Source organism: Lutra lutra, chromosome 12, assembly GCF_902655055.1.
Source record: "Lutra lutra chromosome 12, mLutLut1.2, whole genome shotgun sequence".
NCBI classification, from domain to species: Eukaryota; Metazoa; Chordata; class Mammalia; order Carnivora; family Mustelidae; genus Lutra; species Lutra lutra.
The window spans coordinates 64,370,922-64,394,234 of NC_062289.1; the positions used below are offsets into that span (position 1 = coordinate 64,370,922).

The 23,313-nt window shown below is 48.6% G+C and overlaps 1 protein-coding gene across 2 annotated transcripts in view; it reads left to right on the forward strand.

The window, feature by feature from the left end:
* The window catches only part of CLTCL1 (clathrin heavy chain like 1), a 96,668-nt gene that overhangs the window by 70,536 nt on the left and 2,819 nt on the right, over positions 1-23,313 (forward strand). For both annotated transcript variants that reach the window (XM_047697159.1, XM_047697158.1), the window contains exons 20-30: positions 3,751-3,934; positions 5,116-5,308; positions 5,925-6,082; positions 7,943-8,107; positions 10,131-10,238; positions 12,647-12,814; positions 12,897-13,046; positions 16,868-16,999; positions 17,807-17,917; positions 18,204-18,374; positions 21,603-21,824. In XM_047697159.1, the coding sequence (XP_047553115.1) occupies positions 3,751-3,934; positions 5,116-5,308; positions 5,925-6,082; positions 7,943-8,107; positions 10,131-10,238; positions 12,647-12,814; positions 12,897-13,046; positions 16,868-16,999; positions 17,807-17,917; positions 18,204-18,374; positions 21,603-21,824 (1,762 nt within the window). The remainder of the gene's footprint in view (positions 1-3,750; positions 3,935-5,115; positions 5,309-5,924; positions 6,083-7,942; positions 8,108-10,130; positions 10,239-12,646; positions 12,815-12,896; positions 13,047-16,867; positions 17,000-17,806; positions 17,918-18,203; positions 18,375-21,602; positions 21,825-23,313) is intronic.

Consider the following 23,313-nt stretch of genomic DNA (forward strand, 5'->3'; position numbering starts at 1 on the left):
ATACATAAGCCAGTTGCAAAAATATATAACCATTTGAAAAACTAGTAAATAGGACTATGTTAAACTTAAGAACTTTATCATAATAAGATGAGAAAAGGTGAGAAAAAGATGAGAAGCTACAAACAGATGTTTGCAACATACATAAGCAAAAAAAACTAGCATGGAGAACATATAATGAAAGAAGAACTCAAACAACCTGATAGAAAACTCAGCAAAGCACTTTAGCAGTCCTTCAGCAAGAGGAGAGACAGCTGCAAGTCTAAGGCAAGCATGCAGCCTCATCCGCCATCAAGGAAGCACAGTCTGGCCATTGTGTACCATCCCTTTCCTCCTGCAGAGCCGAGGCCATCTAGCTCTCCTAATCAGCCTTGATGAGTATAGAGCAGCTGGGCCTCTTACGTGCCCTGTTGGGAATGTGTGTTCCTCTTGGGAAGCAGTACCTGTTAGAAAGTGTTTCCACTCTTGATTCTGAACCTTGAAGAAACTCGTCTCACGTGTATCAGGAGACATGTGCAAGAATGCACAAAGAGGCACTATTTCCAATAGCAAAGATCTGAGAGCAATATAGATACCCATCCGTAAAAGGGCTGTGGTACAGTCATCCAGCAGAGTACCATGTCACGGTGGGAGGGAATGCTACACAACATGGGTGAATCTTGGGACCTAATTTTTAATACTTTTTTTTCCCATTCTTTTTAATTTTACAGTTAAATTGGTCTTTTGTGGGGGATGTACAATACTAGGAATTTCAACACATACCTAGATTCATGTACATAACCACCACAGTCTGCGTATAGAACAATTGCCTGACTATGAAACTCCCTCGTGTGAGCTACCCTTTACAGTTACATCCCCTGTACCCCTGACAATCACCCATCTCTGATTCATCACCATCAATCCAGTTATGCCTTTTCAAGAATGTCATGTAAGGGGAATCACATAGTATGCAGTCTTTGAGGCGTGGCTTCTTTCACACAGTGTAATTCCTTGAGACCATTTAAGCTGGGTGCATCAATAATTCTCTTTATTGCTGTATAGTGTTCTGTGGTATGAATGTACATGGTTTGTTTATCCACTTGCTCACTGAAGGACAGTTGGATTGCTTTCATTTTGGGGTTCTGTGAATACAGCTGCTCTAAATGTTTGTGTCATATTTTTGTTTGAACACCTAGCAGTTGCTGAGCCATATGGTATATGTATGTTTAAACTGTTTAAGAAACTGCCAACCTATTGTTTTCCAGAGTGACTGTACCATTTTGCATTCCCACCAACAATATGTGAGAATTCCAGTTTCTCTACATCTTCATCAGCACTTGGTATTATCGGTATTTTTTATTTTAGCCGTTCTAATAAGCGTATAGTGGCCCATCATTGTAGTTTTAATTTGTACTTCCCTAATGGCTAATGATGTTAAACAACTTTTCCTGTGCTCACTTGCCCTTCGTATATCCTCTTGAATGAAGAGTCTCTCAGATCTTTTGCCCTTTTTTTTAATTGGCTTATTTGGTTTTTCACTGTTGAGTTTTGAGAGTTCCTTATACATTCTGGATATAAGACTTTGTGTTTTTTTTAAGATGTTATTATGTATTGAGAGAGAGAGAGCATGAGAAGTGGGAGGGTCAGAGGGAATAGCAGACTCCCTGCGGAGTAGAGAGCCCAATGCGGGACTCCAGGATCATGACCTGAGCCGAAGGCAGTTGCTTCACCAGCTGAGCCACCTAGGTACCCCACAAGTCTTTTTGTTTTATATGGGATTTGCAAATATTTTTTTTCCCAGTGTGGAGTTTGTCTTTTTATTCTCCTAGTAGTATCATTTGCTTATCAAAAGTTTTCTTTTGGATCAACTCCAAGTCAGATGTCTCTCGTGGATTGTGTTTTGGTGGTAAGAACTCTGTGCCTAATCCCAGGTCAGAGATTCTCACTGAATTCCTTCCAAGAGTCTTGCAGTTTTACATATTACATTTAGATATGTGGTCCAGTGTCCAACAACATGTGAAGTTTAGGTTCATTTTTTTGCATGTGGTTGTATAGTCATTCCAGTGTTATTGTTGGATCCGTTCTGCATTGGATTCCTTTTGCATCTTTGCCAAAAACCACTTGGCCAGTTAGTATGATTCCTCCAACTCTATTCTTATTCAAGATTTAGAATCAGCTTTGTCTGTATCAACTGAGAAACCTTCTGGAATTTTGATTGGAATTGCATGAGATCTGTAGACCAGTTTGGGGACAGTTGGTATCTACTGTGTTGAATATATACAATATGTCTCTCCATTTATTTAGATCTTTAATTTTTCTCATGAGCTTTTTTTTTAAAATTTTATTTTTTATTTTTTATTTTTTATTCTTTTAAAGATTTTATTTATTTATTTGACAAACAGAGATCACAAGTAGGCAGAGAGGCAGGAAGAGAGAGAGGAGGAAGCAGGCTCCCTGCTGAGCAGAGAGCCCGATGCAGGGCTTGATCCCAGGACCCTGGGATCATGACCTGAGCCGAAGGCAGAGGCTTCAACCCACTGAGCCACCCAGGCGCCCCAACTCATGAGCTTTTTTATATTTTTCAGCATATAGATCATGCACATGTCTTATTAGGTTTATACCTAAATATTTCATGTTTTGGGAGCTATTGTAAATAGGTAGAAGGGGGGTTTTTTGTTTGTTTATAATTGTACGTTGCTAGTATACAGAACTATGACAGTGGTTAATCTTGTATCTTGATATCTTGCTAAGTTTACTTATTTATCCTAGGATTTTTTTTTTTCAAAGGTTCCTTGGAACTTTCTGTCAGTCATTTTGCCTGCAAATAGTGACAATTTTATTTTTTCCTTTCTAATCTAGATGCTTTTTATTTATTTTTCTTGCCTAACTGCCTTGACTAGAGCCTCCAGTAGAATGTTGAATAAAAGTGGGGGAAAAAAACATTATCTTGTTCCTGATCCTGAGGGGAAGCATTCAGTCTCTCACCATTGAGACCTGTGGATATTTTGTAGATAGCCTTCATCAGATTGAAGAAGTTGCCTTCTATTTCTAGTTTGCTCAGAGTCTTTAACATTAATGGGTGTTGGATTTTGTCAGATGCTTTTTCTGAATCAACAGTATGATCATGTTGTTTTTCTTTTTTAAATTCTTAATATGGTACATTAAATCGATTTTCCCCCCAGATCTTTAAATGAGACAAAAGAAAACGAATTTTGTAAGATATATCTGGTATGATTAAAGGAAAGTTCAGAAACATGCAAAACTATCTATATTGCTTAAATATAGTTTTTTAAAAGACTATTGTTTTACAGAGAGCACAAGAAGGGGGAGCAGGAGAGGGAGAAGCAGACTGCCCACTGAGCAAGGAGCCCAGTGTCGGACTGGATCCCAGGATCCAAAAACAGACCTCAACTGACTGAGTCACCCAGGCACCCGTAGATACACAATTTATATGGTCGAGCTATAAAGAACCACAAAGAGCTAATAGAGGTACAGTTCAGGAAAAATAGATATCTGTGAATTGGGAGCGAAGGCAGCTCCTGGAGAAGCTGCAGCAGCCCTCCAGGGATTGGTCGTTTTCTGATTTCTCCTACTTGTTGCTTTCTCAAGACTTTGGACCATATATACTTCATAAATACTCTTGTATCCATCAGTCATATGTGTGTGTGTTTTAAATACTTTTAAATCGGGGACCTTGGGCTGGTCAACCTCCTGAAGAGTGTTATGTACAGCTTTCATTCCTGTGACACTGTGCTGACCACCACCTCTCCTAAGGAATCTCCAGAATCTGCTGATCCTGACTGCCATCAAGGCAGACCGCACGCGGGTCATGGAATACATCAGCCGCCTGGACAACTATGATGCCCCAGACATTGCAAATATCGCCATCAGCAGTGCACTGTATGAGGAGGCCTTCGCCATCTTCCGCAAGTTTGACGTGAATGCCTCAGCAATCCAGGTGAGCTTCTGAGTGCTGTCATGGTAGACCTAGGGACCTCTGCCACACTGTGTCCTCATCATCACCAAGGGTGTCACACCCTCTGGTTGTTCAATGTGTCTCTCTGATCCTTGTGCTCTTTTCTGTTCATCGGTTACCCATCTTTCCAGGCTGTTGCTCCTACTCTGCTGGTGCTCCTGCTGTGTGGCAGTCACCCTCACTTGCTGGTCATTCCTCTAGACTTGGGTACCTGAATCAAGGTCATGTGATGAGCCCTGGTAACTGAGGTGTCTGATTCTCAGAGGCCCTCACACATGACGACTGTTTCAGCCCTTCACCCCCTGCTGCCTCAGTTTCCCAGAGCAGTCCCACCAGCCCTCCTGCCTACCTTCAACCCCACCAAGAGCCCTTCCCTTAGCCCTCCTCCCTTTCCTACCAGCCTGTTGACTTTTTCTGGTTTTATTTCCAAAAATTATAAACCATGGGACATAACACAATAAAAAAAATTATAAATGAAAGTAAGAAATTTTAGGGTTAAGTATAAAAAAAAGTTTCCCAATTTTTACATAATGTGCTTATATTACTTTACAATGAAAACCATAAATACAGTAAATAGTTAAGATGAAGTAAAATAAACCATGGGACAGATCACTTTAACTGCTGTCTTTCTAGATTCTTTATATCCTTGCCTCTTTCCCTTACCATTTTTACCATTTTTCTGTATCTGCCCATGAAATCTCACATCTCCTCTTTTTGCTTCATACCTGGTCTATGGCCTTGCTCTGAGATCAAACTGTATTAGGGGTAGCTGCTGCACCTGAGCCCTTCAGACTCCTTCAAGCCTGCTTTCTGTCTGCTGAGCTATCTTATTCCCCACAGTAGCTCCTTTTTACACCCTCTATGCCCCGAGGCAACTCCCATGTCATTCTCCTGGCCCAAATAGCTAAGCTTGACTGTCTCTCATTTCTTAATGCCCTGTGTTGGGAGTGTCTCTTCTTCACTTGGCATCTTCCGCCTGTACAGTAATAGGTCTCATCCTTTTACTCCATTCATCATCTGAGAAATACTTAATGTCCAGTTGCTTTGGACTGAATTGAAATGGTCATGCAACTTTAGGCAAAATGTAGAACTGAACAAAAATCTGTCTGCTCCTTGGAGCTGACTTGGTGTTGTGGAGAATGAGAGCCCTCTTTAACTCCTAGGTCCTGATCGAGCACATTGGAAACCTAGACCGAGCATACGAGTTTGCAGAGAGATGCAATGAGCCTGCTGTGTGGAGTCAGCTGGCCCGCGCCCAGCTCCAGAAAGACTTGGTGAAAGAAGCCATCGACTCCTACATTAGAGCTGATGACCCTTCCTCTTACCTCGAGGTCGTTCAGGCAGCCAGCAGGAGCAGTAAGCTAACCTCCTCTCCCCAGGGCTCTGCTTCTCACTGGTGTGAAGCCTGGCTGGAGAAGGGTGTGGCCTCCCAGGCATCTGCCCTTGTTACCCATCCAGAGATACTGGGGACACCGCTAAGTGAAAGTTTTCCAAAAGAATCTATTACTCTTATTCTGTTAATGACACTAACTCTTCAGCTGAATGTTAACTAGACACTAGCTCTTTGGTTGACAAGATAGATTAAGCACAATGGATAGCACTATCATGATAATTTTAAGGTCAGAAACTTAGACACAGAGCTTCTTCTGGCCTTTCCAGTTAACTGTGGTACTCCCTTTTCCTGGGGCTACAATAATCATCCTGTCTCCTGGTGAGGTCTTTACTTGGTGACATGGAACTTTCCATCCCCGGGATCAGCCTCCATGTGGTTCTGCCCCTTCCATCTCTCCCACCTAGGATATGGCTCTGCGTAGCAGCCACACAAGTCCTTCTAGACTTTATCTGGAATCTAAGCCCTCACTGAAGTAGAGTGGGAGATTAAACATCTTAACTAGGGACAAAATGGGAGGAGCTGCACCTCCTGTTTAAACTTAGCAGTTCTGAATTAACCTGTTTTTGTTTTCTGTTTTAGACAATTGGGAGGATCTAGTTAAATTTCTACAGATGGCCAGGAAAAAAGGCCGTGAATCCTATATAGAGACCGAACTTATTTTCGCCCTGGCTAAAACCGGCCGTCTGTCTGAGCTAGAAGATTGTATTAATGGACCCAACAATGCTCACATCCAGCAGGTAGGCCATGCCCTGGGAAGCACAGACTGCTCCAGGCAGCTTCAGGGATCACTCCCTAGAGTGGTGCAGATCTTTGACACTGAGAAACAAGCCACACCGTGACTTAAGTCCTGTGTTAGTGTCACTTATATGGAAATTAAGGCCCCTGGCTGTGCACACCAGAGTGAGTCTTCTAGAAAAAGGTGTCAGGACCATGTGCCAGTGTTCTGGCTGTTATCACTGAAGAGTAAAGTGAACTGAGTAACTGGCCGTAAAAGAGGTATATTGGAAATCAATAGCTTTTCCATATGTCAGGAATTACCAGATAACATAATAGGAAGAATATTTTTTAAAGTAGGAATAACACCAAAATCTTTAAGCAGACCTCAAGGAAAAATGTTAAATAAAACTTTAAAGTCTCCTATTTCCTGGGGTAAAGTGTTAACCCCTAGAAAAAGTGATGGAGATGAAAGGATAATGGACTATATTCTAACCCCACTTGAAAGAATATACACATTTTACTGAGATAAATAACACAAAAGTGGACTTTGGATTCTTTATTTCAAAGTAAGACCCAGTGAACTGTTGGAAGTTGATTGGAGTTTTGTAAGGGCTTGAAAGTTCATCAGGAGAATTCTCTTATGAATTCAGAGGGAGATTTTAGACAAGGCTTCATTTTCTAACACCTTTATTAGCTTTCTGATTATAAAGGCAATTTTTAAAAGTTATGGTCACTGATTAAAACAAGACTTGGTAAATACAGGCAAGTGAAAGGAAAAGGAATAGTACTGCCCAATCCTTATCTCTGAGTCCTTAACCACGTACGAGTGATTTAGTACAGAGAACAAAATCACTGCTAGGCTTGCTGGGCCGCTGACATGGAGCAGGGGAGGCTAAATGAGGCTAAGTGAGGCCACAGATGCAGCAAGGGGGCAGACTCAGTCCCAGTGCTTATGGAAGGACTCTTCTGGTTGTGTCTGTCTCCTCAGGTTTTGGGAAGCCAGGTACTCAGCTTGAGCTGCTGGAGATTTGGGGAGAGAAGACAGGAAATGAATGATGGACAAGGATCGAGTACCTAGGCTGGGGGAGTAGGGTTGCTAGTGTTGCGAGTTCTTCTAGGGTGACCATCATGAAGTTCAAGAGAGCCCAGGCGGCACTTTGGGTTTCACCTATCTGAATTTAGTTCTGCAGTCTTGGGTGTAGAGTTGGCAGAGAACATCTCTGGGCAGGACTGGGATTTGGCCCAGTGAGTACAGCCAAGTACAACCAAGAGAATGAGTGTAGAGCCCCATGGCTTACCAACACCAGCAAGCCAGGAGGGCACAGATGGGGATGGTGGGCAGGAGTTGAGGTGCCTGGAGGTCAGTGAGCTGGAAAGGAGGGGAGGCAGCAGGCAGAGAGTAGGTTCTCATGCCAGGTTTCCCAGGTTTGGCAGCTGACAGTGACTGGCTGTTGTCATGAGAGACACCAGGTCCTCAGAGCTAAAGCTGGCAGGGAATGAGGGAGATCTGTGGATGGCAGCAAGAACCAGGGCTGGCGTGTGGTCTGCAGGCTGTCCTCTGGTGGGTCGTTGTGAGTGGGGAGGAAGGGACTGGCCTGGAAGCAGCAAGGAGCACACCTCTGAGGCCAGGCCCACTGGGGAGCAGATCTGGGAGATGACAGACAGCAGACATAGGAGCAGGCGATGGAGAATGGGTCCAGGGCCTGAGGGGCACACTTCATCCTTCAGTAGCTCTGTGGTGGCCCAGGCTGCTATGTGATCAGAAAGATACTCACCTTCTTTGAAAACAGAAACACCCCTGCCACTTAGGAACTTTAGACCATTTCTAAGGAACCTTTCCATTTAAGAAAGTCTCAGCAAAGCTATCGGGTTGTTCATAGGTTGGAGACCGCTGTTACGAGGAGGGAATGTATGAGGCCGCCAAGCTGCTGTACAGCAGTGTTTCTAACTTTGCCCGCCTGGCTTCCACCCTCGTACACCTCGGGGAGTATCAGGCAGCAGTGGACAGCAGCCGCAAGGCCAACAGCACGCGGACGTGGAAGGAGGTAAGCATAGAAAGTCTCCAGGTGACCACTGGTCTCTCAATCCTTTCCTCCTTATCCTTCCTTCCTCCACATCCTTGTGTCAGGTGGGATGCATCTGGATGCCTGCCTTGTCTAGGCAGGGTTCCGAGTCTTCTGGGAAGGCTCAGAGAACCTTGTAAGCTAGCATTTGTGGTTGAAGCAAAGGCCCTGGAGAGTTCTGTGTTGGACCAGTCAGTTCCCAGAAGCTGTCTTAATAGCATGGAATTAATCAGCATGAGAAGTACTGTCCTAATTTAAGATATTTTTAAAAACCACCTTATTAGTGGTATTATCAGTGTAAATTGGCACTTTAGTCTTTTGTAGCAAACTGGAAGGGCACGTCTTTTTTTTTTTAAGATTTTATTTATTTATTTGAAAGAGATCACAAGTAGTCAGAGAGGCAGGCAGAGAGAGAGAGGAGGAAGCAGGCTCCCTGTTGAGCAGAGAACCTGATAAGGGGCTCAGTCCCAGGACCCTAAGATCATGACTTGAGCCAAAGACAGAGGCTTTAACCCACTGAGCCACCCAGGCGCCCCTGGAAGGGCACGTCTTATAGCTCTCTGATAATATCGGAATTATCTGCAAGTAGAAAAAATATTGTAAAGAGAGGTGCAAAACATTTGGCTTCAGTGAATCTCTGAAGTACTGTTTGATAAAAGATTAAAATCAACATAAATGTCCAAAATCAAGGGCAGGGTTAAATAGTGTACATATTGCAACTCTACCAAAATGAGTAGGCAGGGTTTGGGGAAGGGAGGTTTCAATATTCCATAAGAAAAGTAAGTAGAATGTCCAGGGTAATTCTATTCTGGGTGTGAGTATAGGAGAGAGAGATTTCACAAGAAAAACGGCAGGTAACAATTGTGTCCTGAAGTAGTGACCGGTTATCTCTGGGTTGTGGGGTTATTTTTGTTTATTTCGGTTTTCTGCTTTGTCTACCAGGAAAACACATGCATGTATATATAGAAGATGGGGAGGTAGGGAAACTTCAAGAGAAGCCAACTTTGCCTGTGGGTATGAGGTCCATCTTCAGCCATTAAAAGAAGAGCAACTTAGGGATGCTTGGGTGGCATCTGACTTTGGCTCAGGTCATGATCTCAGGGTCCTGGGATTGAGCCCCAAGTGGGGCTCCCTGCTGAGCGGGGAATCTGTTTCTCCTCTGCCCCTTCCTCTGCTCATGTGTTTTTCTCTGTCTCTCTCTCTCTCTCTCAATAAATAAATAAATAATAAAATCAAAGGGAGGGAGGGATGAAGGGAAGGAAGGAAAGAAAGAGCAACTCAGGGGCCCCTTATGAGTCTTTTTGAGCAGAAGCCCAGGAGGCTTCTTTTACTTCCTAGAACTTGTTATCATTAAGTGTACATACCACAGAGTGCCTAAAACAAATGCTCAGTTTAAAAAAATTTATTAAAGTAAGCTCCTCCCACATAAACAGCACTCAGATGATCTGTGCTCCCTTTACCATTATTCTTGAACTTCGTTAAACTATTTTCAAACCCTGAACCTGCAACTCCAGCATTGCTTTTGTATCACCTAAAGAGACCATCACACCTCAGGGCTTAGAAGTAATGCATGAGCCCTTTTCTCTCTATGGTCTCAAATACCCCCATGGCCTGCACATTAAAAATGTCATTATTTTGGGGTGCCTGGGTGGCTCAGTGGGTTAGGCCACTGCCTTCGGCTCGGGTCATGATCTCAGGGTCCTGGGATCGAGTCCCGCATCGGGCTCTTTGCTCAGCAGGGAGCCTGCTTCCCTCTCTCCCTCTCTGCCTGCCTCTTTGTCTACTTGTGATCTCTCTCTGTCAAATAAATAAATAAAATCTTTAAAAAAAAGTCATTATTTTTTCTCCCAATCTCACACAGCTCACCTTCCAATTATTTACTTATTCAGAATCTAACTTTAAAAACCCTGTTTGCTGGTATTTTTGCATTTATAGTTGCATACCTGGCTTGTGGCACTGTGCCTGTCTGGGGGACACTCACACTGTCTGGCCTTCCCTCCCATAGGTGTGCTTTGCCTGCGTGGATGGGCAGGAGTTCCGCCTTGCACAGCTGTGTGGTCTTCACATTGTCATTCACGCAGATGAGCTGGAGGAGCTAATACGATATTACCAGGTAACTAGTCTTTGGCCAGAGATGATCTCTGCTGGCAGTGGAGATGACAAGTGACCCCTAAACACTCCACATAAAGGGACCCTCATCCCCTCAGTTTGTGTCACGTCCACAGGTAGGCATATGAAGCACTGTCTCTATGGGAAAGTCTTTCCATGTGCTAGACAGCCCATCCACATATCAGATTGGTTGTTAGATATCCTGGACCTCACTGCTGGCTGGTATTTGTGTTTTTAAGAGTACTTCCCCCTCTTCTTGTGTCCTTGGGCCTTCAGAAGCCTAGCCAGTGGCTTACATATGTGAATAACCCTTAGGTAACTTTCTGGGAACACTGGACCAGTCATAGTCGAGACACAGCCCATACCCCAGAGTGTGTGGCCCATAGAGGGTGTGGCCCACAGAGGGTGTGATTATCAGGTACCATAGAGACAGAGGACATGCACCAGCCTGGGGTAGGGAACACCAGGGGCCCTTTGAAGAGTGGGAGCTATCTGTGTTGGTGTCATAATTCCTCTCTGCTGTCAAGTGTTTGATAGACATCATTGTGTTCGGGCCCTGGACCTCTGTCTGTGGGAGTCCTAGAACTGCCTGTGTGAATGTGTGGGATCTGCAGGGCAGACTGCAAATTGGATTTTGCTCAGCAGTGTTACTGTTCCCATAGAATTCAATCCCCAGCCCCCCCATCACTGAGAGGATAGTAAGGGCTATGGGGGTACTTAGTGAGTCGCAGGGTTCAAGGGCCTGTGAGCTTCTGAAAGTGAGGGACTGGAGTCTAAAATATCAAGCTAGGCTGGATGACTTCTCAGTGATATATGCTTTCCTATTCCACAGAAGTTCAAGAAATAGAACTGTAAAGTAAACAGGGAAAGTAGTAAAGCAGTCTGGTGGCTGACAATATTTCATTTGTTCAACAAGTGTTGGAATACCTGCTGTATATTAGGTGTTATTCTAGATAATGCTATCAGTAAACAAAACAGAAAAACCCTCATTTGGTTGAATTTATATTCAGTGAGGTTGACAGACAGGCAACAAACATCACGTTTAGAAGTGATGAGTTACAGGGGCAGTGAAGCCTGTTTGGAGACCAGGAGTGCCTGGGTGAAACTTCACGAAGGGACCATCAAGGTCACACTAATTGAGAAGGGGACCCTGAACAGAGACCTGGAGAAACTGAGGGGCCTGGTCATGGGGATGTTTGAAGGAAGGGTCAGCAGACAGGGCAGGTCCAGAGGCGAAACATGCCAAATAATTGGGGAAGGGCCCCGGAAGGAATGTGAGGGAACATAGGCCATCATGAAGGACTCACAGCAGGACATGGGACCTGAAGGTAAGGGGCCATTCTGGCTTACATGTTGAGAACAGCCTCTTCTAGGAACAGGCCAATAGGTGGCAACCAGGAGAGCCCTGGGGCGAGTGATCTGGGGTAAGAAGTGATCAGGCAGTCAGGTTTGAGGGGATTTGAGTGTGCAGCTGAGTCAGTATGCAAGTGGATTATGTGTGGATGAGAGAAAAAGGTCAAGGATGATTCCATTTATTTTGGGCCTGAACAACTAGAGATAGAGTTTTCACTAGTGGACTTGGGGAAGACTAAAGGCAGAGACTGGTGGAAGGGAAGGATGGGGATTAAGTTTTGGATATACCAAGTTTGAGATGCCAGTTGGATGTTCACATAGAGGTGTCAGGAGAGGCAGAGGGAAACAGGGCCTGGAGCTCAGAGAAGAAACTCAGCTAGAGAAATGAAATAGGAGTCATTGGTTGACACACAGATGGGGCATAAAGACACACAACTTGAGTGAGGTCGTGGGGTGTTGGGGGGAACAGATAAAGAATAGCAGGAAGTGAGCCTAGGGCTCTCCAATGTGGGTTGGGGTAGAGTAAGAAGAAAGTCCAGAAAACAAGGTGTCTGTGCCCAGCGGGGAGGGACAGTCAGCCAGGCAGGGTGCTGCTGAGGGGTTTTGCTGCAAAGAGTAGAAAAATAGGATGGCTATGGTAGAGGCCATGAGTCAAGAAAGAGCATTTCAGGATGGGAGGATAAGCAGGATGTTTGCTAAAAGCAAGCTGTGGAGGGAGAAGCTGATGCCCAGGGAGAGAGGGACAGTACTGGCCCAGCAGCCTCAGTAGGTAACAGATGCTGGCAGGGTCAACACAGGCATTTGCTTCTAATGGCTTCCTTTTCTCAGTGAAGCAGGAGTAAAGTTATCCACACCGTGCAGACAGGGAGTGAGGAGGGTGTGAAATTGTCCTCTGGGGGTGAACCCTGAGGTTTTCAGGCAATAATGTGATGGCAACCAGTCAGACTCAGCGCAGACATGTCAGGCAGGCTGGAACCAGAGTGAGTAACTGAGAGGGAGCAGGGCTGGCCACCCCAACCATGTTTACCCCTACATCAAGCATGTCTGTCGGTCTGTCAGGATCGGGGGTACTTTGAGGAACTGATCTCTCTGCTGGAGGCGGCCCTGGGCCTGGAGCGGGCCCACATGGGCATGTTCACAGAGCTGGCCATCCTCTACTCCAAATTCAAGCCTCAGAAGATGCCAGAGCACCTGGAGCTCTTCTGGTCCCGAGTCAACATCCCAAAGGTAATCTCTCCCTCTTTGAGGTTCTAGCTGCTATTTGCATGTGTGGCACAAGCCCAGCCCTTGGCCATGGCTGTCCCCACAGGTGCTGAGAGCTGCAGAGCAGGCGCACCTCTGGGCAGAGCTGGTGTTCCTCTATGACAAGTATGAAGAGTACGACAATGCCGTCCTTACCATGATCAATCACCCTACTGACGCCTGGAGGGAAGGGCAGTTCAAGGATGTCATTGCCAAGGTAAGAGGGTGCCTGAGCACCAGCTCCTATCTGCTTCTGGCTAGCCGGTCCTAGGGTGGGCAGAATGAAGGCCAACGTGTGCTCCCTACGGTGTATTTGTATCTGCCTTCATCTTGTGAGTCTCACTGCCCTCTGTGCAGGTGGTGGTGATTCCATAAACACAGAGGGAACAGATGCTTAGGAAGGGTAGTGACTGGCCTAGGCCCCAAAGCTAAGCTACAGGCAGGGCAGGGTCTAGGACCACTCTCCCTACCTCACTCCCACATAGGGTCCTGAACAGCCAGACCCTGGTGTTTGCTCTTCCTTCTTCTCTGTCAGATTGGGACCCACCTCCACACCCTGTCTATACCATTTCCTGTTGTATTGTTTCATATTTTCTATCACCTGGCATATTTTTTCTGCATGTCTCTCCCCTAAAACTGCTAGCCCCAGAGCAGCAGGCGCACCTGTGGAGGTAGTCATGAGCCCGGATCTGCTGGCCTCTGGGTCCCTGCTCTTCCTTGGAGCCTCCACCCTCCAGTAGTCTAGTTGGGCTAAACCAGGGTGCTAAACTGTTCCACCAGCTGCCAAATACTGTAGGAAGGTGTCAGGTCTGGGTGCAAGCACTGAGCAGGGCTCTGCTGTTTTGTTTCCGGGCTCAGAGTGGGCCCAGCTTCCAATTTTCTCCTTCTCTGTGAGATCTGTGTATTTGAAGGAAGGGGATGGAGCTTTCTGTCATCAGTCTCAGACCTTTTGCCTTGAGTGTCCTTGTTTTATCCCAGTGGCCTTACATGAATAACTTGCCCACAGGTCTATCCCATTTGCTGTCTGTCAGTGAAAGACAGCATTTTGACTGTGTGTCAGTCCTGTTTCTCCTGGTAGGGTTTGGGGGGTCAGGCATGGGCTCCTTACCATCTGGGTCAGGAACTTGTCTGCCTTTGTTCCACATATGGCTGCTGAGGGCAGGTGTGGGTGACGGGTGGGGTACCTAGCCAGGTCTCAGCCCTGGAGGTCACACACGGCAGTGCTATTCAGTGTGGTGGTATGTGAAATCAGTGGCCTTCTGCACATGTCCCACCCTATACAGGTCTGCAGGTTGCTGATGGAAGGGTAGGCAGATTTCACATTCCTGTGACCCCAACACACATGAAAAACATGCTGGAAAACCTATACCTGATCAATTCTAGGCGTGCTTTTTTCACATGGAACTCAAATGATATCAGGGTACATTTTTAAAAAATATTTATTTGACAAAGAGAGACATGGCGAGAGAGGGAACACAAGCAGTGGGAGAGGGAGAGGGAGAAGCAGGCTTCCCGATGAGCAAGGAGCCCAATGCGGGGCTTGATCCCAGGACCCTGGGATTACGACCTGAGCTGAAGGCAGACACCTAATGACTGAGCCACTCAGGCACCCCTCAGGGTGCATTTTAAAGCTGATGATGTGCCATGGTTGAGGCGGCGGTGCTTTTTGTTTCTTAGCGGTGTCTGGAGTGCTATAAGCTGTCCAGGCAGCTGCTGTGGCCCATGACCCGAGTGCAGTCTACCTTGATGGTTGTCAGGATCAGAAGATTCTTGAGGAAAGATGGAAGTCAGCATGACATCTTGGGTCTGAGGTCACATGCTTGCAGACAAGAACATATTTTTTTTTTAAGATTTTACTTATTTGAGAGAGAGCGAGAGAGCGTGTATAGGAGAGCACAAGCCAGGGAGGAGAAGGGACAGAGAGCAGACTCCCCGCTGAGCAGGAAGCCCGACGTGGAGCTCAATCCCAGGACCCTGGGATCATGACCTGAGCTGAAGGCAGATACTTCACTGACTGAGCCACCCAGATGCCCTGACAAGACCATATCGTGACAAAGCAGTGTTCACGCAACTGACAGCTGAATTCTGTTCTTGGTGCAGCACATCGATGCCTCTGCCTCTCTGCTATGTGAGAGACTTATCAGTTCGCGTGTGGAGGAGAGAGGGGGGTAGAGGACACCAGCTGGTGTGGTGGCCTGGCAGGGAGGACATTGTAGGCACATAACAGGAGAGTTTCAGAATCACTTGGTCATAGGACTGAGTGGTGGAGGGCCAGGTAGGGGTGACACAGACCTGGTTGCATCTCAGCCATTTGCCTTCTCTGTCACTTAGACCTAGTGTCATCACTGTGAACTCACTGACCCCATCCATAAAATGACATGTTTCCTGCGTGCCAAGTGATCAGCAGCAAGTGCCTGGCCCACAGTAGGTGCTTCTCACAGGTAGCACAGTAAGTGTCAGGACCAGAGCACCCTCACTGGTCACCCTTGAGCTCATGACAGAATCTTTTAGCCTGATTTTCTTCTTCAAAACAGGAATAATGCCCTGTCCCTAGTCCTGGGGCAGTGGGGGCTGTCCTTATGAACTGCACAAATGGGTATGACCTTGTTGGTGCTCCCCTTCGGTGCATGGCTCTAGAAGAGGGTGCCACACAGATGCTGGTGTCCTAGATGGGAGCAATGGATGCTTCAGAGTGCCACATGTCACCGGACTGGTGGCTCAGCCCAATACAACACCCACCCAGAGTGGCTGGGCCAGGTCTTGTCCAGCTTCTCAGTCACTGCAGTGGGGGAATGGAGCATGGCCAGTTGTGCTCTGCCTTCTACTGTTTAAGCAGAGGGATGTGGAGCACTCTGACTATGCTTTAGTGAAGGCTGCAATGACTTGTTCAGAAGGCAGGGACAGTGTGCCCTTTCCCTTCCAACCCACCTTACGTCCCCACTCCCTTTCTGATTGTTAGACATCTAGTCTGGCTGGAGATCTTTGATTGGATCCAGATACCATTGAGTAAAAGGGCCTGGCTAGAAGATTAGCAAGTTCCAGGGCTCTGATGCAAGTGGATCACTGACGGACAGCACCAGGGACCTGGGGCCAGTCTAGGTCAGAATCTGTGGTGACAGTGAGTGCTCTGCTCTGAGAGGGGCACGTCCAAGTCAGGGGGTGGAGAGGAGGATAAAGACAGTAACCATCCAGCGTACCAGTAATGACCAGGGCTGTAGATAGTCCTCTTCCATGTGGTCTGCACATGTCACTGGGCCCACATTGTTGCTGGCTCACCTGGACCTAGTGTTGCTAGAAAGCTCCCACGGTGCCCACCCCCTCCGCCCAGCATGACTAATGTTTCTACACTACACTTTGTGTGCACCCTTGGACTGCTGCATGTTCCCTTGGACATGCTGTTCACCACAGACCTCGCACACGTCCTTTTGGAGGCAAGAAGCACCTTGCTGTCCTCTGAGCACCAGGCCCCACTTTCAGCAGGCTTGGGAGGGTGGCCTTCCTAGGGGCACAGGGTCACCCTGAAGCGACTCAACCCTCTGCATAACAGGGTGCCCAGTCTGAACACCATGGTGTCTTGTCTGAGAGCAGTGACACATAATACTATGCATTACAAATTTGCTTACAGTTCAGGCTGAGCTTTGCAGGGAGGCTTGGGGGAATCTTGCTTGGATAAAACCATGTTTTAGTGTTTGGGTTTATCCTGGCCTGTTACACCTCATTCATTCACTCAACATATATGAGCTGAGCATCAGCCCTGCAACAAACAGATAGTAGGGCGAGGCAGGAAACAAAGGTCTGCCTCTTAGGTCATTGAGGGGCAAGTGCTGAGGAGAAAAATGTCAGAGGTGGGAAAGAGGGCATGTTGGGAGGGAGAGGGAGTGTTTGGTCTTAAAGTGGGCAGTCACAACAACACTCACGGATAAAGTGCATTTGGCCACAAACCGGAAGGAGTTACGGTGGAGTGTGCTGCATCTGAGACATGTGGGCGGCAGACAGGGGCCAACCCTGTCTCTACTGTGGCTCTGTCTCCACCCACAGGTTGCCAATGTGGAGCTCTACTATAAAGCCCTGCAGTTCTATTTGGATTACAAACCTCTGCTCATCAATGACCTGTTGCTTGTGCTGGCACCCCGGCTAGACCACACCCGGACTGTTGGCTTCTTTTCAAAGGTGAGTGACCCAGCATCCCAGAGCCAGAGAAGGCTATGCAGGGCCAAGGTTATCTAGGTCATCTGAATGGTAGTTCCTTAGTAAATAGTTTATTTTTATTTTTGTTAAAAGATTTTATGCGTTTTTGGGGGCACCTGAGTGGCTCAGTGGGTTAAAGCCTCTGCCTTCGGCTCAGGTCATGATCCCAGGGTCCTGGATCGAATCCCACATTGGGCTCTCTGCCCAGCGGTGAGCCTGCTTCCCCCTTTCTCACTCTGCCTGCCTTTCTGCCTACTTGTGATCTCTGCCTGTCAGATAAATAAATAAAATCTTTAAAACAAAGATTTTATTCATTTTCTTAAAGATTTCATTTATTGGAGAGAGCAAGAGAACACAAACAGGAGGAGCAGCAGAGGGAGAGGGAGAAGCAGACTCCCTGCTGAGAGAGAACCCAATGCGGGGCTTGAGCCCAGGACCCCAGGATCATGACCTGAGCCAAAGGCAGACACTTAATCCATTGAGCCACCCAGGAGCCCTGTTCCTTAATAAGTAGTTTTTTTAAATTGATCCCTAGAAAATGTAAAGATTAAATGTAGCAAACTGCTTCAGGTTTCGGATATAGCTTTGTATTTCAGCCAAAATATCCACAGATGAAACTGGCATTTACTCAGTAACCCAGGCAGCCCTTCATGTGCTCATATGTGTAGGGCATATCAGTTGTGGGTGTCTAGAAGGAGACGTGGCTGGCCCATCAGTGTGTCACAGGGACCCCAACTCAGTGCCCTGATGACTTGCCTGAGTGCCCTAACCATTCTCTTGACTTGTCAGGCAGGCCAGTTGCCCCTAGTGAAGCCTTACCTACGGTCAGTCCAGAGCCACAACAACAAGAGTGTGAATGAAGCCCTCAACCACCTACTGACAGAAGAGGAGGATTACCAGGTGGGTGTGGGGAAAGGAGCCCTCTTGAAGGGCAGTGGCTTTCCTTTGCCACAGGGACCTCTGCAGCCAATGTTGGGCAACCCAGGGACTGCAGAGCCCCTCCTCACCCCAGCCCTCTTCTCCAAGGGCTGACCTGGCACAGGAGGGGTTGTAGGCCCCACAGGGCGCCAGAGGTGGGTTGGAAGAAGCCTTGCTGAGGCCATGGTGGCAGCAACTGGCAATGAGTAATTCTTGGTTGTCCACTCTACTGTGTCCCTCACCCACGGAACGGCCCGGATCTTCCTAGGGTTTGAGGGCATCTATTGATGCCTATGACAACTTTGACAACATCGCCCTGGCACAGCGGTTGGAGAAGCACCAGCTGATTGAGTTCAGGCGCATTGCAGCTTATCTATACAAGGGCAACAACCGGTGGGCCCAGAGTGTGGAGCTCTGCAAGAAGGACCGTCTCTACAAGGTTGGTTCCCAGTGCCCCACCTGCTCATGTGTGCCTCCTGGTGTTTGGGGGGGGAACGGGTGGTGAGAAGGCCACAATCCCCTATCAGGAGATGCTTGTGGTGGGGACACAGAGGATAAAGTTAAGGGGGACATGTTTGTAGAATGCAGGGTGAAGATTATTATCTGCCATTAACATAGAGCCTCTTCACAGTTATTTAGATCAGAAGACTAGCTTCTGCGGAGCTAAATCTTTCCCAGCAGGCATTTGTGAGTCTCACTCTATCCACACCGAGTGTGGCAGCATTCACTTGGCACTGACTTTGCTTTCCGTCGATCAAGATATGGGGAACAAAAACACCCAACGTGAAAATTACATTCATAATACTTGTTTCTGCCTTTGAGCAGTGGCTCAGTTCCACCTTAAGGTCTGGATCTGGATCCGGGCTTCTGACAGCCATGGTGGGCTGCTTGGAGAGATCCCAGGCCCTTGAAGGCATTGCCTTCGCTCCACCTGGCCCCAGCATCGCCCCAGTGGGGTAAACTGCACTTGAATGAGAGGGCCATTGTTGCCCTGTGCTGTGTGGCTAAGCTGATTTCCAAGGGTTCCTCATGCCACGAGCCTCTGGGGAGCCTTTTCTCAGGCCATGAGCTTGACCTAAACGTGTTACTTCCAGAACTGTCCTTGACATTCCGGAGTTCCTTTCTAGGATGAAGACAGGCATCTCTCACAGCACATGGACCAACGCCACAGAACCCTGGACATCAGGGACACGTCAAGCTTCATCCCGACTGTTACCTCCAGTTTGGGATTGTTATGTGACTTGTCCTCCCTTTTAGTGACAGTGCTCATGGTCCTTCCTCGGGTGCTGACAGAGGAACTCTGAGACAATCCGTCAGGGTACTCAGGCACTGGCACCAGGGGGAGGCAGTGGGGCTGCATGCAACACACCAGCGGGAAACTGCCCCTGACTAGGAGTTCCCAGCTGTCCCCTCCTGCCAGTGTACACACCAGGGTCTTGAGTGCATGGCCCCTCATCACTCGTGCAGTGAGTGAGTGAGCGAGCAGTGCTGTGGGAGCTGCCAGCAGGGCATCTGGCCCCTTCCAACCAGCAATCCCACTCGGAGCAACGTGTGCCAGGAGGAGAACCCACAAGGACAAAGCCACAGGCAGAAAGTTGTGGGCATATTTTCCAGTGCCCTGGTTTTCAGTGAGGGTCACTGACCCCCAGAGAATGTTTGGTTTTCACACCTGGAGAGTGGTGCTACATCTAGTAGATGGAGGCCAGGGTGGTGGTAGAGAGCCCACGATGCACCGGCTACCCCCCACCACACACACAAAAGTGTTAGCCAGGCCTTGGCAGCAGAACCCGCCATGCGTGGAAGTCCTGGGAGAGTGGGTATGGTGTGCCACCTGGAGGGCTTGGTGAGTAGCCACTGCGGGCTTCTAGGACAGTCATAAAGCAATAAGAAGCATGTTTCCAGATTGCAGAGGTTGGTTATAAAAGCAGTCGGTGCTTGGCTGTCGGGTAAGCACTTTAAGGAGCCAGTGGAGTTGGGGGAAGGGTGGTAACTGCACGTGGGAAGCTGGGATTGTTACAACCAGCGGGACAGGTGGAGCATGAGGGGATGTGTTAGCACATGGGGAAGTCCAGCTAGGGGCCCATACATAGGCGTGTGGGTTCACGGACCCCCTCGTGCCCATGACTGAAGGACAGGAGCTTGCAGAGGTGTAGTCACAGACTGGGGACAGTGAAGGACAGGGTGAGAGCTTGGAGCAGGGCCTTGGCAAGTGCTGGCAGTGGTTTGGGAGGGAGGTTGAGGAATGGGGGACAAGGTAGAGAGGTACGCCAGTAGTGACATGGGTCAGGTATGGTGATAAGAAGTGGGAAGGTGTGGGAAAATCTGAGATTCAAGCTTAGCTTCAGGATGCAGGGAGAGGGCACAGACTGAGAGATCATCTGTGGGGCTCATTGCCCCTGAATCCTCTAGGAAACTGCCATTGGACAGTTGGAGCACAAGGGTTCCGGAAATGTCCACTTTCTGATGATGGCGGTTGATGCTATGAGAGTTCGTGAGACAGTCCCCGGGCCTGTGGAAGAAGAGAAGTGCCCACTTTTGGGTGCACATTAAAGATGAGCCAACCACGGGTGGGCCCTGCTGGACTGGAGGACACGTGGGTTGAGTGCCGAGCAATGATGATGTTGGTGTCAGAGGCTCAGGGAGACCTGAAGGTATCCTGGAGCTGTCACTTGAGCTGCCCCTGACTTTGCTCCCCATCATAAAAAGGCCAGGTGACTTTGTAGGAACAGTGTGGGGATGAGGCAGAACTCAGCAGAGGCAACAAGCAGGTCGGAGAGTTTCCTTTCAGGAGCAGGGACAAGAGGGCCGTCCACTGAGCTGGCTTAGAGGATTTTGGGTCCCATGTAGGAGTCTCATGTCGGAAGACTGAGCAGGCAGGGAGCTGGGACTGCCACAGCAGGCAGCGGTTGGTGGGCAAGCAGAATGCCTTTGAGACCCGTTGTGGTTCCCAACTGAGAGGCCTCCCCTGCGGCCTTCAGTCTCATGTCTGGAAGGGCACTGTGGGAACACCTGCTGCAGAGGCCTGGTGGAGGGTCCAGAAGAGTTTAGGCCGTTCGGTTCTCACCGTTGTGGCTAGAAAATCGAAATCACTAATATACTGATGACTACTCACTGGGTGGGTATGGTTCTTTATGTTTTAGACAAATATGGAAGTAGCGACTAAGAATTTTTGAGAGGACTTTTTTGTCAGGAAGAACGGGCAGATTGCTGTTTCTTGAGTACTGGCTGGCCCTTGCAGCTGCTGCAAGGATACTGCTGGTTGTTGAGCCAAGCACAGCGACTCTGACCTTTACATCTGGCCCTGCTAGTGCTGTTACCATCTCTCTTCAGCCCTACCCCCGAGCAGCCCCATGCACTCCTTTGCATGCCAATCCAGCTACAAGACCAGAGCCCCGTCTCCCAGGGTGGCTGCACCCATGCATGTCACCTCCCTCTGGCGTCTCAGCAGGTCTGTGAGAGCCTGCTGCCAGGAGCACACTTGGTGCCCTCCACGGCCCTCCTGGAATTGATACTCCTACCGGAGGGCATCTGAGGCACAGAGACCCCTCTGCAGGCGAGGATGGCCTTCACAGAGCCTGGCACTGTTCCATATCCTTCCAACCCAGAAAGGGACTCAAGGCAGCGCCAGGCAGGGCAGACCTGAGGTGTGCATCTGCCTTGGTTGCAGGACGCTATGCAGCATGCCGCAGAGTCCAGAGATGCCGAGCTGGCTGAGAAGCTGCTGCAGTGGTTCCTGGATGAGGGCAAGCGGGAGTGCTTCGCGGCTTCTCTCTTCACCTGCTACGACCTGCTTCCCCCGGATGTGGTGCTGGAGCTGGCCTGGAGACACAACCTGGTGGACCTGGCCATGCCCTACTTCATCCAGGTGATGAGGGAGTACCTTAGCAAAGTAAGTACAGCCTCTGCGCTGGCTTCCTGGCTGCCACATCGCACAGCTGTGACTCTAGCCCAGGTCTGTGGAGGCCCTGAGGTGGCTGGTGGCCTGTGGGAGTCAGCCCAGGTGGCCCAGCCAGCCCTGCCACCTTGGAGAGTGGCTTAATGCCTTCACAGTTGAGTGGTTTTCTGCCCAGCATTAACCCATTCTAGAAAATCACTTCAGGGAGCTCTGCATAGAACTGAGCACTTCCCCTTGCATCAGCTCTCCCGCACACTGCTAGGGAACATGACAGGTGAGCTTGCCCGCAGCCAAGGTCTTTTGTGGTGAGAGGACAGCGAGGCACCAGGTGGCAGAGCTCCAGCGCACAGCCCGTGGGCTCCATCCCCATATGGTCAGTTCACCTCTCAGTGTGCCTCCGGTGGAGTTCGGGTGCATCTGTCGTGGTAACCCCCTTTTGCTGAGCACTTAGTAGGAATGGTAACACCTTGGTAGGTAGGTAGTCATCTCCTCTATAGCTGTAGGCACAGGTTTGGGTCCAAAGCTGATGTGGGCTCAGATGCATATCTCCCTGCCTTTCCAGGCCATACTCATTCTCAGTAAGTTGCTTCTACCACTTGGTGGCCCTAGCCTCCTACTCTGGCTTTCTTTGCCAGTCGATGAGCTGTTTAACGAGGTAGGAGTATCTGATTTTAACTCTTCCTGTGTGGAAGCCCTAGGCATTCCGGTCTGGGGCCTAGTTGAGGCACCATCCGGAGACCCTTGTCACCTAGTCTGGTTTATTTCTAAGGCTGCATAAAAGCTACCACAGTAGCACCGACTGGCCCATCCAGCCATACACCTCACGTTCTTCCAGCCACATGGAGGCCCCACGATGCTAAGAGGCCACTAGGCTGAGGTCTTTTTCAGTGGTGTGAGGGAAGGGAGGGGGGCTTTCAGGGGGGTTAGTGCGGGGTTAGGGAAGAAACGAGAAGTGCAGGGGCCGAGGGTATCTGGCACTGCCAGCTTCGACCTGAGAGGGCTTGCTCTTTCTGCCACCTGCAGAGCCTCCTGGGAGCTGCCCAGCCTCTGGAAAGGACTGTCCCATGGGTCATTCAAGATCATCTCCCTGCTACAGGAGGAGAGACTGCCAGAGTGTGTGCCTAGTCCCATTCGCACAGCACATCTGAGCAGGAGGGCTCCCAAGACTCTTCAGGGAATAGGAGGGGGCAGTCCTGGTGATGTGGGCTGATCTCCAGGCTACTAAGTACACAGACTGGTAGGATTTACAAGAGTCCCGGTTCCTCCACCACAGTGGATGGCAGCTCCCTAAAGGAACTTTCTGTGCTGTGTGGAGCTTGTCTTCAGAAACTATTCCACGGTTTCTGCTTTTCCCATCCCTAAATTGTCTTAGCCACAGTCTGTCTGCTCTGCCCCTACATAATAAGGGTATGTACAGCTTGAATCTCTTCCCCGAGTCAAGGTCCATGGGTTAACATAAGAGGAACTCACATCACTTGGACCT